Raw genomic sequence first — 17,599 nt, 5'->3', positions numbered from 1 at the left:
CTGTGTGAATTCACATTAAAAAGGGTAAATCAGGTGATCTAAGTAACTTTGAATGAGGCCTAGAATTGCTGGGGATAATATTTCAAAAACTGCAACCCCTGTGGGGTTTTCTCATGCAATGGTGTGAAAAGTATATGTAGAATGATGGGCTAGAGGAAAAACATCCAGCAAAAGGGAATTCTGTAGACGTAAACAACTTGTCGATGGAAGGGATCAGAAGAGGAGGTCAAGAATTGCTCTGATGAACAGGCAGATTGCAACCAAATACAATGCTGGTATTGCAACTAATGTGTTCGACACACAACTCATTGCTCTTTAGCAAGGATGGGCTATAACAGCAGTTCTAGCACATTGCTATTAAAGAGAAAAACAAAGGCAAGATTCCAGTGGGCAAATATTGGATCATTGAGTAGTGGAAAAACATGGCCTGTTCCGATGAATCCAGATTTCTGTAGCACCATTTGATGGGAGGGTCAAAATTTTGTGCAAGGAGCATGAATCGATGAGCCCTTCCTCTTAGTTGTTCATAGCATCTCAGTATCTCCAATTTGCAGTAACTGCAAGAATTGCTGCAGTTCTTAAGGCCAAAGAAGGCTCAATATGCTACCAGATGGGTGTTTTTAATAAAGTGTCCATTCAGTATCTATCCCTGGTAATACATACTGTACCAGAATGTTCAATAAACTGTTAAAGGCAATCTGTCACTATCATTTCGCAACTCTCTCTGATAGCAGCCCAAGGTAGTGACAGGCATGCCGATTACAATTATATGCCTGTTATATATATCTGTGCCGTAGTTTGGGAGAAACTTGCATTTTATTAGTAGCAGCCAGACACAGAGGACTGCAGGAAGTAGTCCTCAATATTCATGAGCTGCAGCTAGACCCACCCTTCCCACCCTCCTGTCACTGATTGACAGCTACCTCTTTAGGCTCAGTGATAATCAGACAACTGTCAATCAGAGGCTGAAGGGCATAATGGAAATGGCTAGCTGCAGCTCATGAATATCAAAGACTAGTCCTCTGTCTATGGCTGTGACTAATAAAGTGCAAATTTCTCCAAAACTACAGCATAGCTACACCCAGAAGATATATCAGAGCAAACCCGTCACTACCTTGTGCTGCTCTCAGGGAGGGCTTCAAAAAGATGATGACAGAATCTCTTTAAAAAGGTTCAATCATGATCTCTGGGCTTCCAATATGCAGATAATATTCTACCGTTATCACACAGATATCCATATTAGCAACGACACTGGACCAAAGGCATGAATGCAGTCAACACGACCAACAGAAGGCTCACAAAATCATTCTTGAGCAGGGAAAATTTCACAACATGTAAAGCAACATATGACGTTATATGGATTGGGACAAAATACACTCATCATATATGAGGTTTATTATATACATATATAGTGAGTGTATTTTGTCCCAATCCATATAACGTTATATGTTGCTTTATATGCATAAACTAAATTCAATAACACAATGTTCAAAAACATAGTCACTCTTTTGTTATTTATCTGCACTTGCAATAAATTCCCAATGATATTCTTTATATTGCGAGTTATGTGAAATAAGAGGATCCATAAAATATATAGTAAATATCTACTGCATATAAGACTCCATGTCATGTACAGTACCGCAGTAATGCCACCACTGGTTTGTGCTAGGCCGATCATTGAATATATGAAATACATATCTTCAGGTTCCCTTCCAGGTTTATAGAGGCCCTTGGGAGTTACCCCCTGTCTATCCCACCCTTGACATGATAAGAGTAAATCATGTTCTGAGTGCCATGGGCCCTTCAATCACAGCTCTGGATTCTGCCTAGGTGTATAATATTCTATTAAATGACACATAGCTCCCATTATATATAATTATATTGAGTGCTGTAGAGATCACAATTCTCAGCATTTTTTCAATATACTCAGGCTATGGTGTTCCATTTTGAGCCTCATTCCCTCACAGCCCAGCTATATTGAAGTGTACCTCCAGCCTAAAACTTGATTCCCAATTTGTGAGTTTTCATATACAGATAACTACTCTGACTTTTACATTCAGCTGTATGTGCTCCGGACATATTCCTCTACCAGTATCCGAGAAGGAGACACCTTAGACACCCTACTGGTGCCCTGAAGTAAAGGCCCTTTTATGTAGGTTCTTGACTGGGCAAATGAGCGATCATATGAAGACTCGTTCTCGATCATTAACCTATGTAAATATGTCCGCTTGTTTGTTGCCTGTGAATATCATTTATGCTAGCAAGAAAAATACTTGTTCATCAGCAGCACATCTCCCCATGAAAACAGGGGATGTGCTGCTTACAAATGCCAGTCGAATGGGACAAATGTTTGTATCAACCATCATTGGTCTGCCGTATGTAAGCCGCAGTCATGAGTGCTGATCAATATGCTATATTGTCCGCCAGTCTCATTAATGGGCAGATAATCTGGCCGTGTAAAACTACGCTGAAGAAATTGAGCTACCAAGTTGAGTATACTGAAAAATTGTTCATAATCACTTCTTTATACTGTTGTTGTATATAGCGGGTGGTACACTTTAACAATTAGTGACCTCCCTCTCTTATATTAGGGAATTGCCCGCATATACAATGTATACTGTAATTGCTGATTTTACCTATGGAAAATATGAAGATATTAGCACAAGGAAAGTTGGATAAATTAATATATACTATATACCAGTCTGTGTATCCATAGTGAGAATAGAGGCTGCCATAGACAACGACCTACTGTATACTGCAGGCCAATGATAAGGAATCCCTGCTGCAGCATTATGGGATTCCGCCCAGGTATAAAGAGACTGATGTGGGTAAGGTTATATTACGGGTATGCTCACACATGATGGATTAGCTGAGGATTTTTCCACAGGAGAAAAATCTGAGGAGAATCCACACCAAAATTCACACCTTTTGGTGCAGATCCGGCATGGATTTCAGCACATGTGAACAAAGCTTAAACCAGTACAATGGGACCCTCTGTTGTCCTCAGGGAAGGGACGGCGGCTCTTTCTGGACTTTCTCTGCATAGTGCTGCTCATGGTCAGAACATTTGTAGAGCATACACTCATGGACCGGCCCCATTGAGCGTATCATGGCAGATCCTAACCAAGGATTTATTATTTATGCAATTTCTTGGGATAATAATATAAGTTAACCCCTTCAAGACCAAGCCTGTTTATGCCTTAATGACCAGGCTAAATCTTGGGAATCTGGGATGTATAACAGGGAATAACTCTGTAAAGGTATTACGCATCCAAGTAATCCGGACATTATTTTTTTTTATCATATTGTACATTATTTAGGTGGTAAAAGTAGACTGATACGATTTCTATATTTTTGTTAAAAAAGCCAAAATTCAGGAACATTTGTAATATAAATTATAAAATTTGTAATTTTTTCTACTTCCATATAACAAATTTGTACAAAAATACTGTACTAATTTTTAGCAGATCTATATTTCCACTGATTTTCTTTATTTTGGAAGAACATTTGAAAAATTTATCATGTTTCTGAGCAATTTAGGAGAATTAATAACTTAACATTCATTTTTAAAATTTTGAAATAAATTGTTTTTAGTTTTCATTAATATTTAAATTATCATTTTTAATACACATACTTGGTACTGATGATTAATTGCTCTAATAACTAAGGTATGTAATTAATCTAAGGATACGTTCATACTTACTGGCATTGGCGCAGATTTTCCACAACGGAAAGTCTGCATGAAATTCCGCATTACACTGCTGATGCGGATTTTGAAGCAGATTTTGACATTTATCTGCAACAGACTTCAACCTTACATTTGAAAGGGTGAAATCAGCTGCAGATCCATGTCAAAGTCCACACCAAATGATAAGGATTTTGATGCAGATTTGGGTGCGGATTCACACCAACACCAGAGCGCAATATATGCTGCACATTGTGGTGTGGATCTGCACAAAAATTTGTAGTGCATGAACGTACCCTTATAAGTTTAATTGAGATCTGGAAAATTGTTAAAAATTAACCCTATACCATACAATCACCTATACTAACTAAATAGTATAGGTGATTGTAATAGAAAAGGCTCATGTATGGGTAATGTATGGAAGGGGTTAATGTGCGTGTATTTTACATACTACATAATCTTTATCTCTAGTCTGATCTTACACTGAAATGAGAACAAAGGAGAAAGAAGGGGATAGTTATGCTGATCACAGCCCTGATATGCCTGGAAAGTTTGTAGTATACAAACACTCCAGGCCAGTGCTGTGATTGGCTGAAAGTGATGACATCATTGCAACCTGAACCAATCAGAGTCCCCAACATAAATTTATAAATTTACCATTGGCAGTCGCGAAGGGGTTAAATGGGTGGTCTAGAAATAGAAAGAATGGATTTTTTTCTAACCCTGTGCATCCTTCATAATCTATGGTAATATATTAGTTTATTGCATACATAGCAATTCCAAGTGGCAGGTGTACAATACATGGATTTACAAGCAATAAATATTTACGTGCATCAACACTAAAAATATAAAACTACAGCAACTCTTATGGATTTCTGATCATCTCAAACTCTGCTCAACTCTTTCCAATAACAAAACCTACAAAATCATAAAACAATGGCGCCACCCTATGGCGCTATATAGCACCAGTTACAATGACCATCTCCAATAAACCCTAAATTGGATAAAAGCAGCTACCTCCACTCCTTGGACCTTGAGTTTCATATGATCTTCTCGTGTTGTTTTCCCATCTTTTCTCTTTTTCCAGCAATATCCATCTTTCCGGTATTTCACCTTCTTCCGATTGTACAATATCATGGAACCATTCTGTGGCCTGCAAGAAACCACAAGCAAATGAAGTCAATATAAGAAGAAAAATACTGAACAAATTTATGATGAAAAGCAGCAGGGTCTGGAAAAGAAGCAATATCCTCCATTTAGTGAAGCATAATTTTTCACGTTTTATTGCCAGAGGCTGGATCTCCTTAGATGGTTTATGACCTGCAAACATTTACTTGTGGATTTTGTAGCTAATGAATTAAATGTGTCAATGATAGGTATAAAAGAAGATCTTGTAAGTAATAAGTGCTCCTTGGCTGCTGATATATGGCACCAGGGATTTGCTGTGTTCTGAGAAAGGAACTTAGAGGAAGAAAATGCTTATGGAAGAGACTGTGGTGGTGGGCATTAACCTTTGCTTTATAAACCGGTAATTAAATAAGGCCTCCTTCATAAGGATTGTTGTAGTAAATCCAAGCAGCCTGTAAATCTCATTGCCATTTTATTGCCTTCCCATAAATATTATTTATTTCATGCATGTAATTCTATACATTACATGAATTATAACGTGAGAGTGTTGTAGTCTACAGTCACATGATGCCCATTTACTTATGTTCATGCCCCTTGAATCCTGATTAAAGAAATCTCACTTGCATTGACACAAATTTATTAAAACAGACATTTAATGTAATTTCCTCTGCTGTAAGTAATAGCCATAATGTCCCCCTTAGTAGAAACCATACTGTCCCCTGTAGTAATAGCCATACTGTCCCCTTTAGTATTAGTCATACTGTCCCCTGTAGTAGCCATAATGTCCCATTTAAGGGCTCAATCACACAGGCATTTTAACGCGCAAATTCTTGTGCACATAACGCATGCGTTGAAAAATTCGCTTGACTAAAGCAGTCGGCACGCAGGAGAAACAGGGCCTGGCTGCGTTTTTCCCGCACAAGATGTTCACTGCCCCCTATCCCATCCTGTGGCTCTGACAGCTGCATCAGGGGATTCCCTTGGAAGTGAAACCCCTGGATGCTGTCACATCCAGAGGTTTTACCTTTGGTCAATGGGGCCATCGGCAACAGCGGCGGCACCATAAACATACAGAGAACATTGCGATCCTATGCTACAGGTGTCACAGCTGTCGCAGAGGATTAATTTATCTCCGCAGGGAGTCCCTTTGTCACTGGACACTGTGACAACATTGAAGATCATGAACCGCTGGCACAGCTATGACAGCTGTGGCAGAGGACCACAATGTTCTCCCATTGAATTAAATGGAGCCGACCCTACAGCCAGCTCCATTGAAATCAATGGGGTGCCGGAAAGCTGTCATTCAATAGCTGAGAGCTGCCTCTGATTGGTCAGAGTGCTCAGCCAATCGGACACAGCCCTTTCTGATGGAGGGGATTTTAAATCCCTGGCTAAAAGCTCTTCATAGCAGTTCAGGAGAAGACCCAGCTAGACGCGCCTGAGCTCCGGCAGCTGCAGAGACCTGAGGTTTTTTTAACACATTTTAGGGATGATTTTCAGGGAAGGGCTTATATTTAAAGCCCTTCTCTGAAAATCATTGCAGGGCTTGCCGGCAGCCCATTGCTTTTAATGGAGCTGGCTGTAGTACCGGCTCCATTGAATTCAATGGGAGAACATCGCGCTCCTCTGCCACAGCTGTCATAGCTGTGCCAGAGGTTCGTGATCTTCACTGTACGTTCTCAATGGGGTCAGCGCTGCTGCCGCCCACCCCATTAAGCACAAGGTAAAACCCCTAGATGCGACAGCGACAATCATTTTTCCGCAATTAAAATTCGCAAATGTGACCGCTGCCATTGAAAAGCATTGGTTCTATTTAGTTCGATCCTTTTTATCCGTGAAAAAACGCCTATTAAAATGCCAATGTGACTGAGCCCTAATAATAGTACTAAAAAAATCAAAGTAAATTGTGCATCTGCAGGAAGCTCTGACCTCCCACTAAACCCTGACCAGAGAAGTGTAATACAATGAAAAATAGGAGATTAGAATAAAGGTCTTTGTTATTCCTAGAAATAGCACCATTTTTAACTATATGCTGCGTGTAAAAACCTGGAGTGGACAGATAGTGTAGTCAGGATTAGCCAAGGGTTGGTAATGGTAGATCACGGTTTGCAGTACACAGGAAGCAGGCAGGTAACATGGTTAAAGGAAAGCCAGAGTTCAGTAACAGCTTGTATCGGTTGCAGTACAACGGGAGCAGGCAGGTAATGTGGTCATTGAAATGCGAGAGGTCGGTAACAGGTAACAGCAATTCAGTAGAGAGAAGCCGTAGTAGCAGAGATAGACTAAAAGCAGCAAGCACTATAATCACTCAAAGAGGAAATGGAAGGCCCAGGCTTTTATAGTATGTCCAATCATGAACAGGGCGGAGCGAAAACAGGGACTGGGTTGCAGGAAAAGGGAACAAGACTAATGTCATGCAAGGGAGCTGTCCAGAGGGCTGAATGCTCAATACGTAGAGCTGCCTCCTTGAGTACAGGAGCTCCCGGGTTTAAGTCCTGACACTGAGTTTTGTATTGCAGCTCAAATCTTATTCAATTCCCATTTAAAACATTAAAAAAATTGTATTATTAGATGGATATTTTTTGTAAACTAGGCAAGAGAAAACCACATTTTCCATACTCCTTGTTTAAGTAAAATATATTACAGCCAGATCTGCTACATCAGTATGCTTTTTAAACATTGACCAGCTACAGTATAATGTATATGTCCCTGTGATGCTCTGCCTTACTTGGGTTTATGTATCAAGCTGAATAAAATCGTATACAATATACATGTATCTGTGTATAGTGCGCTCTTTAGGGCTTAAACACGTAATCACGGCCGCATAATGGGACAAAACAAAACCATTCAGTGATTTCATTTTCACTAACAGTATTCTCACCCGTTAATCATACGGGGGCGAGAAAAGATAGGACTTGCCCTATCTTTCTTGCACATACGTGCGAGAAAGATGAACAGGGCCTATCATCTCCTTTTATTTAAAACTCATGCGCACTATCCGAGCATTTGAATAGTCTGAGAAAGAAAAAGACGTCCATTCGCTAATACGCTCTGTATCGGCAAGCTTAGTTGCGCATACGCCCCACTGAAGAAATCCTTACTCTCTATATAGTGGGAGGGGTCTGGTATTGCAGGTCAGCTCCATTGACATGAACCTCCAGTAGCAGACATGGCCATAAATAGGGGGGCTGGTCTTTCTGAATAAAATATCAGACCTTTATTTCTAATCTCAAACAACCTGCTTGAATTTCAATTTCAAAATCTCATAAAGTTCTGAAGTTTGTCAACTCTTTGTAATGATTGATTGTCCCCAATTTCCTGTAAATTCAGGTTTTTAAAGCACCGTACGTTCTATTTATAACTAATTTTGAACTGAAAAATGAAACATTTATTCCTCTTTCAAAGTAATCACTCCTGAGCTGCGATATTTTGAGCGGATAACTAAGTATGAAGCCATATGCTAAACAGAAGCCGTTCATTTTGGAGTGATATAAAAACACGTGAGGAGAGATGCCACGCATCCCACAGAGACAGCAATACGCATTTGCAAAAATTTACAGTGCTCTGTTAGTCACAGTAATTGGCTTTCGGAACACAAGAACAGAAAGAAATACAACAACACAAGGCATAAACAGAAACAGCAGTCGTAAAAAACTTTCATACAAAGTGCTAGTCTGACGATATTTCATCAGAAAAACTCCCTGGCGACATTAGCAAAATTATAACAAGGAACAAAGTTGTAATGTGCATGTGATCACCATACTGAAATACCACCAAACTCCACGTGCTCTGAAAAGTTAGGGAAAAAGTCAAATGAACTAGAAAAATGTGCCACACTTATGTCTATAAGAGACACTATTATAGCATTTATATTCTTGTACATAGGGAGCAGCATTATAGTAGTTACATTCTTGTACATAGGGGGCAGTATTATAGTAGTTGTATTGTAAATAGGGAGCAGTATTATAGTAGTTATATTCTTGTACATAGGGGGCAGTATTATAGTAGCTACACTCTTGTGCATAGGGGGAGTATTATAGTAGTTATATTCTTGTACATAGGTAGCAGTATTATAGTAGTTATATTCTTGTACATATGGGATAGTATTATAGTTGTTATATTTTTGTACATAGGAGGCAGTATTATAGTATATTCTTGTACATAGGAGACAGTATTATAGTAGTTATATTCTAGTACATAGGGGGCAGTATTATAGCAGTTATATTCTTCTACATAGGAGGCAGTAGTATAGTAGTTATATTCTTGTATATAGGGGCAGTATTATAGTAGTTATATTCTTGTACATAGGGGGCAGTATTATAGTAGTTATATTCCTCTACAAAGGGTGCAGTATTATAGTAGTTATATTCTTGTACATAGGAGGACAGTATTATAGTAACTATATTCTTGTACATGGAGGCAGTATTATAGCAGTTGTATTCTTGTACAAAGGAGCAGTATTATAGTAGTTAGTTATATTCTTGTACATAGAAGGCAGTATTATAGTCGTTATATTCTTGTACATAAGGGGCAGTATTATAGTAGTTATATTCTTGTACATAGATGCAGTATTATACTAGTTATATTCTTGTACATAGAAGGGCAGTCTTATAATAGTTATATTCTTGTACATAGGGGGCAGTATTATAGTAGTTATATTCTTGTTCATAGGACCAGTATTATAGTAGTTGAATTGAATTCAATGAATGGCCGAGTGCAGCCTGTGATTGGCTGAGCGCTCAGCCAATCAAATACAGCGCTTTCAGCAGCATCTTAAATCCCTGCCTGCTGAAAGAGCTTTACTACACTGCCGGGAGATCAAGCAGCTACACTTGCCTGAGCCCTGACAGCAGTGGAGAGGTGAGTATATATTTTTATTTTTTACACAAGCCAGGGATGATTTTCAGGGAAGGGCTCATATTTAAAGCCCTTCCCTGAAAATCACTGCAGGGGTTGCTGGCAGTCCATTGCTCTCAATGGGGCCACCGGCGGCCCCATTGAAAGCAATAGGAGAACATTGCGATCTCTGCCACAGCTGTGACACCTGTGGCAGGGGATTATTTACTCCCCACGGAAAGTTCCCTTGTCACTAAACACTGTGACTCTGCTGTCACAGTGTTCAGTGACAAGGGGACCCCCAGCAGGGAATATTGAAGCGCAGCATGGACCTATGCATGCATGTCGTACGGTTTACAGGTATGCTTGTTGCACGCCTATAAAACATAGACATCTGAACACCGCATATGGAACCAATGGTTCTAAATAGATGCGTGGTTCTGTGCGCACATTTGTACGCACATAAACACGCTCGTGTGAATGAGGCCTAAGTTTACATAGCAGTTGTATATGAGAAAAATATAGGATATTTTCAATGTGAACTACAGTATTTACAAAGTTATTGTATTTCATAATTCATTTTAGATGCTGAGAAGTAATAGAAATTTTGTAGCATAAGTATAAATATGTTTTTATAAATGTAGTAGCGGATACTATAAGCTAGGTTCAAGACAGGAGAAGAATGAGAACTACTTTTTGTTACTTTTAATATTTTTTTTTTACACTAAGTTTAATTTGTAAGAAAACATGGACATGGCAGTTAAAATGATGCATTTAACGTATTCTATCCACTGATTCTATTTAATAAAGATAAAGATATTTCTAATTATGACAAGAGAGTAAATATCTACCTAGTCTTCACATGCCCTGTGATACAGAAAGATCACGAGGTGAATTCCCTTTCCTCATATACCTTCCAGCTAGAGAGGCTGGTGGATAAAATATGTGAGCAAGTAAAGGAAAAGTGCCAATAAAACTGCCTTGCATCTGTGCCAATTATAGGTCCCAAAATGAAAGTGCCCTGACACTTCAGAAAGGCAGCGCTCCTGCCAACTACCAAATTTGCATGATGATTCCGATTCTGCTACCTGGTGTCATTTCACATCTTCGGGAAGTGACATTTAGGATTGCATTTGTCTCATACCTGCTGAGACCCATTCCACCACCCAGTAAGCATATTGATCGTCAGTCATGCATCTCGCTGGAAACCATTAGAACTGTTTCATCTGAAAATGTTCTTCTTTCCTGTCGCTTGCATGTCATAACAAGTGAATACTCTGTGCTGGAGGGGACAGCAGCTTCTGATGAAACCGCTGACCACGTTTTATTTAGCTTATAATCTGGTACTTATTTTATTTGTAATAATATTGGGGCATATTGACTTATTGACTGGTGTATATAAACCATGCACCCAGCTATGTCTCATCTTGCAGTACCTCCATGTGCCTAATGGCAACCTACACAAGATATGTGTTTTAGTAGGTTTCTAGGATAATGTACGCCCGTTCCAGGCATGCACTATACTAAATGTGGTGGACCGTGCACAGTCACGCCCCCCAATGCTCCCCACAGAATTGCAACTTTTACCTACCAGAAGACTCATATACCTCAAGAAATTTAAAAGGAGTTGTCCAGTTGATGGCATTTTCTTTGAAAAGGTTATCAGTAGTAGATTGGTGGAAATACATCACCTTGGACCTTGACCAATCAGCTGTTAATTGGGCTAGTGTGCTTCTGTACTGAGCTGATATGTGCAGGAAGTAGACAGTTCAGTTCCAACTGCAGTGGTCAGGCTTGGTATTGCAGGCAATTCATTTCAATTGGAACTTTGCCTGTAATACCAAGCCTGGCCACTGCAGAGAAAACACAGCTGCCTGCTTCCTGCAGAAATCAGCTAAGTACACCAGCCCCATGAATCTACTATTGATGATCTGTCCCGAGTATAGGCAATTATTTGTTTAACGATGGTAGGTTCACTTTTAGCTATAGAGGTTATCCAACAACAGAGTAGTGTAAAAATGTAAATAAAAGCAACTTACTAACCTAATAACTATGTACAAATATATCAGGGGTCATTACAGATATCTCTGCCTCTATTTATGCCAAGCATTGTGACTGTAACAACATATTGTACTTCTAAAATAATGTATCTACACAAGCACAGATGAGGGTTCTTTACTGTAAGAGCAGTGAGACTATGGAACTCTCTGCCTGAGGACGTGGTGATGGCAAACTCACTTAAATAATTCAAGAGGAGCCTGGATGCCTTTCTTGAGTATAATAAAATTGCAAGTTATAGTTAATAGATTAGTCGCTACAATTCTCTCTGCATTACTAATGCAGAGACAGCCATAACCAACAAGGGTGCTGGCTTCACTAATGAACTGAGCTAGATAGTCAACCCCTGTATACACTTCACGTACTGACACATAAAGAGGAGGAATATGTTAAGTCTTTGTGTCAAAACTTGCAGGGAAACAGATTGCAGCATTTTTATCTAAAAAAAAAAGCAGGAAAAAAAACACACATTTTTGTGGCATTTTTCTTTAAAACTGGTGTATGAAACCATCCTAATAAGGTAATTGAATTTGGGGTTTTAAACCTTTGGAAGGGTTCATACATGTATGGTATTAAAATAAACATTTCACATTTTAGTGATCTTTGCTTGTTTTAATATAGAAATAGTCCACACAGGTATTATACGGTATATTCATTAACTAATGAGGCTCGTTGGATATTCTTTTGGTAATGAGCCAAATTGCCTGTAAATTTATGACTAAATGATTCACTCCAAAAGCTGTATTCGCATGAGGATGAAACCACACCAAAAGGTAAGCAGGGTTTCCAAATAGTCTCCTAAGCAGCTGACGATTTTGTCATTGATAGTGCAGTTTTACCTACGGCTATTAACATGACATTGACAATTGGGCAGTGGCTTGGCAACTAGCATGTAAGCCTTTAACAGAGGTATTGTTAAAGGTAGAAAAATGGTAGCAGCTACACCTGGACCCTGGTGCCATAGGTTCCTCTACTGCAAGAGAAGAAGCCATTATTAGAAATTGCATTTGATCTAACACATTTTGCACAGATAACCTGGCTTCACATGATCTTCTTACAACGGATAGGATTACTGTCCACTCCATTGACATTTAGCAACCAGAGTTTCCCAAATGAAGTGATGTCATCTTGAGAATGATGTCAGCAGACTCATCCAGAGAGCTTCCAGGGCGCTCACAGTCCAGCCCTGGTTAAAATTATAGTCACCACTGAGGTCAGAAAAGCTTTAAACCTATGACAATTAAGTAACAATGCAACTTCATCTTTCTTCTAGTGCATTAGGGGAAGGTAAATTATATTTAATAATGACTTTTTAAAGTAATCAACATGATTGAAAAGAGACTAGAATTAATGATTAAACCTGAACAAGAGGTTTCTTAAGAAACAGACAATGTCTTTGTTGGAGATTAAAGATGATTCAGCAGGAGACAATGACAGATCTTGACTACAAAAGACACAATTGCACGGCCAATGGATATGTCATTTGTTATTGTGTATTGATGTGTCCTGGATGGACGTTCTCATGCAGTACAGTGATACTTCTCTGTCACTCCTCCATACAAGGTTAAATAATGTGCCTGGTAATAACATGTGCATGTCGGAACCTCCAGTGTCTGTTTGTCACTAGAGCAAAGTACAATCAAGAAACTATCCCGTGTTATACAGTATTTATCGCGGTTTGGTTTATTAAGCCTAACACGGTTGCAATATTATTATAAATATTCTTGTTATTTTGTATTATTGTTGCTTTTTTGTTATTGTTCTGTAATTTGAACAATGTTATTTATTTTATTTTGAAATTAAATGTTTGTATTTAAATATTTCTGGGGTACTGAATCCATTCGGAGCTCATGTTCCTAAACAGAACTAATAGTCTACTTCATCCAGAACTTCCAGGATTATGAGCAAAATGCATGAGATACAAGCTTGACACTTAGGCTGCCTTCACGCAGACGAGAAAATCGCGTAAGATTTGTGCGGTACGATACACACAAATATGAACCCCATTCTTTTGAATGTAATCATACGCATGAGTGATATTTTCCTGCATGGCACCGCAATGCGATGCAGGAAACAAATTGCGGCATGTTCTATCTTTCTGCGTGCTCTCGCCTTGCAGCACCCATTGTTTTCAATGGGACAGACGGCAGCATCACACCATGTGCTCGATGCACATGATGCGAGATCTCCATTGAAAACAATAGGAGAAACTCTACGATTGCTACATCCCTAAAGTGATGCAAGGCTGTTTTGACATGATAACACCACGGGGAATTCACTCGGTGGGGAGCGTGATATGGGGCTGTGATTCACGGACCCATATCGTGCTTGCCAGTGTGAATTTAGTCTAAGGGTTTCATTAGACGACTGTGTTTGCGCAGGTATTTGCACATGCATGCGCTAAACACAAAGGATAGAATCCATTGATTTCAATGGATTCATTATCATAAGTGCGTTTTCTGCTCACATTTCAAACGTACACAAAATAATAGGATCTGCTCTATTTACTTGCAGCAAAAGTGTCATAGAAGTCTTTAGGAGGTGCGCAAATACACAAGGGGAATGGTGTGACACTGCCCAAAAAACAGCTGGACCTTATTAGGCTTTAAATAGCCATTTAATTCCACACAAAGGGTGTGTCCCGCGCCTGTGAACTGGTCTTGTGTGTGCAAAAAGAACAGTACTATGTGCAGACATGCACCTCCATACATATATAGTCCAATGGGACGTGCCACATTTTTTCTGCTTATGGTACAGACACATGAGCGCTTGTGTAAATATATTAGCCGCAGTGCAGCATGTCTGTGCATGAATGAGGTTTGAAGAGCAACATAATCCGCATGTCGCATGCATTTCTGCACATATTACTGTAATTTTTGCGCACACAAGGCCAGTTCACACGCGTGCATGACACACCCTCTCAGTGTATAATGGCTAGATAAGCCTAATAAGGGCCAGCTGTCTTCTTTCCTGTGTTTTGTGCAGTGTTTCACCCTTACCTTTGAGTATTTCTCTCCCTTCCATAGACTTCAATAGCAGGTTTGCTTCACAAAACAAAGGAAAATAGAGCTGGACCTATTTTTTTGTGTGCGCAAAACGCACTCATGAGAACGAAGCCATTAAAGTCAATGCGTTCTATTCTCTCTGTGTTTAGTCTTTTAGAATTTTTTCTTTTAACTCCTCTATGGAAAAATGTCTGACAAAGCCCCACCGCTACAACCAGAGGTACAATAATGCCGGTACAGACATCGCTGATACCTGCACAAGCAAGCTCATACTTAGAAATCAGTCTCATACGTATTTCTATGCATGAGACTGATCTTGGCATGTGACAGCTGCAAAATATCAAAAACAAGATACAGCACTCACTGCTCCCCTTGCCACGGCGCTCCGCCCCACTCCCTCCTTGCTTTTAGGTAGTGTGATCACATGACCACTGCAGCCAACAATAGGCCTCAAACACTGAGGCCAGAGATTGGCTGCAGTGGTCACAAAAAGTACCATTTAGTATGTGATCGCACCACCTGGAATGGAGGAAGCATAAAATAGGGAATTAAAAGTACTATTGTGGGAGGATAGCAATAGCAGCATTTAGTACTGTGTGGGGGCAGCAGTAGGAACGTTTACTACTCTGTGGAGAAGCAATGGGGGCATTTATTACTGTTTGCAGGCAGCAACGGGGCATTTATTATTGTGTGCGGCAACAGTAGCGGCATTTACTACTGGGTGGTCAGCAACAGGGACATTTACTACTGTGTAAGGGAAGCAATTGCAGCATTTACTACTGTGTGGGGCAGAAAAGTGGGTGTTATTACTGTGTGTTTTTTCCTAATGTAGGTTACAAATTGAAAGCTGTGATCTGATTGGTTGCTATGTGCAACCAACGGAGGCAGGTACTTTTCCCTGCATTTAGGCCTTAGTCAGACCGGCGTTTTTTCGCGCGATTTGCGGATCGCATGACGGATGCGCATCCGCAAATCGCGTGACCGGTGCCCGAAAATCTCCCGAAAATCTGCTCCTAGCCGCGTTTCATTAGAAACGGGCCGGAGCTGTCCAGCGCATTGCATTCAATGGAGCCGGCAATACAGCTGCTCCATTGAAAGCAATGCGCTGCGGGCGAGTGTGGGATGAATTGTCAGGAAGGGCTTAAATATATAAGCCCTTCCCTGCAATTCATCCAGAAAAGTGTTAAAATTAAAAATATAAAATAAAATAAAAAATATATACATACTCACCTGCTCCCGGCAGTCGGAGTTCCCCGCGGCCGGCCTGCAGTGTACTGTGCCTTTTCATGTATTTGGCGCAGCTCTCCACGCACAGATAGAAATACGTCACTATACATTTAGGTCAGGCTCACCCGAGCGCATTGTAAAACTGAGTCTATAACGCAGCATTTTACTGCTGTGAGCCGGTATATCACCGCGTACAACAGCGATTCCTCTCTGTGCGTGACTTCGTCTCACGCACGCTGTAGTGCGCAGTCTGACTTGTTTCTTTTTTTTTTTCTGCTATGTCTTTTAGCAACATTGCATATAATCTCCCATAGAGAACAATAGGGCTCTATCGTATGCAATATGCGGTAAAATAGGACATGCGTTCTTTTTGATATGCAATGTATATACGCGAGTGCGAATGGATCAATGAAAATCAATGTACTGTCATTGACTCCATTCACCGCATAATATTCTATTAAATTACGCTCCTGTGAGCCTGCCCTTATGGATTCAGAACGATGATGAATATTTCTATTTAAATGTAAATATCTAAATATGTTTCCAATTGTATCTGATGGATACAGTATATCCCACGCATTACTGCTGTCATGCTTGTTATAGTTTTAACGTTATTATGAGACATTCCATTATTGTTTATTGCTGCTATTTTTACTATATAAATGTATCATTATTATACTTTTTCATTCTCGTAGTTTTCGGCAGAATTGAAATTTGACTGAATTAAGTCATAGAAAGAGAGACAGAAGACATGAAGGCATAATGCTATCTCTGATTTTGTTTAGACTTAGATACTTAAAGACTTCAAGGTCATTCTCTTGTAAATTTATTTCCCCTCCCCCCTGAAGCGCTGGTGGGAGTACTGTGATTTATTCTACCCCGACCAACCTGCAGTCTGATCTTTCCTTTTTAGAGTGTGCGCTTTATTGCCTAGCTTTAGATCGCTATAAAGTCTCTTGATTTCCCTGCCTCCCTCCCAAGGTAATTTTAGCATGATAAAATATACCCCTATGGTTTCATCCTCTTATTGGTGTGAGGAAATAAACCACACAGGGTATGTTTTCTGGCCTTATCTCTGTAACACACTACAGAAACTGCCGGGAGTTGCGAATAGAGTGTAACAGCAGGTCTGAGGAGATTGTAAAAACTGATTAGATGTATTGAGAATGCTTAATTACAAGGCATAATCTCATCTGAGGGCTTTGTGTTGTAAACCTTCATTTTGGCATCTTTTATTCTTCAAACGTGTCAGGCATTTTTGATGGCAATTGCGATGGAGTAGAAAAAGAGGAAGAAACGTTCCTTAGATTTTCACAAGTCGTCATTATCATCTTAATCAATTGCATGTGACACCAGCAAGGCAAGGGAGTCTTATCTTTTATAACAATCCCAGTCCTTCTATTTTCATTTTCTTATGCCCTGTAATTCACTCATAAAATCAATGTGAAAACCTTTGTTATTTTGTTTCTGCCTTCGGAAGAACTGTGGGGAACATAAAGCTCTAGTGAATGGACCAGGAAATCATAGGTGAGAGCCCGTATAGGCATAGTCTTCCTAGAACAACCGGCGTTATGACATTTTTTTATTAGAGTCCAGGGCTGGTTTTAGACAAAGTGTGACCCTGGGCAAAATTAAAAGTGGGGTCCCAAATTGCCCTGTA

The 17,599-nt window shown here is 39.8% G+C and overlaps 1 protein-coding gene across 1 annotated transcript in view; it reads right to left on the bottom strand.

The window, feature by feature from the left end:
• CAMTA1 (calmodulin binding transcription activator 1) overlaps nucleotides 1–17,599 on the bottom strand; it is a 1,430,009-nt gene that overhangs the window by 891,679 nt on the left and 520,731 nt on the right. Inside the window, exon 4 of the mRNA XM_066607351.1 lies at nucleotides 4,703–4,838. Coding sequence (XP_066463448.1) covers nucleotides 4,703–4,838 — 136 coding nt within the window. The remainder of the gene's footprint in view (nucleotides 1–4,702; nucleotides 4,839–17,599) is intronic.

Source organism: Eleutherodactylus coqui, chromosome 6, assembly GCF_035609145.1.
Source record: "Eleutherodactylus coqui strain aEleCoq1 chromosome 6, aEleCoq1.hap1, whole genome shotgun sequence".
NCBI classification, from domain to species: domain Eukaryota; kingdom Metazoa; phylum Chordata; class Amphibia; order Anura; family Eleutherodactylidae; genus Eleutherodactylus; species Eleutherodactylus coqui.
Note: the sequence above shows the minus strand (reverse complement) of the source record. Positions and strands in the feature narration are given on the sequence as shown.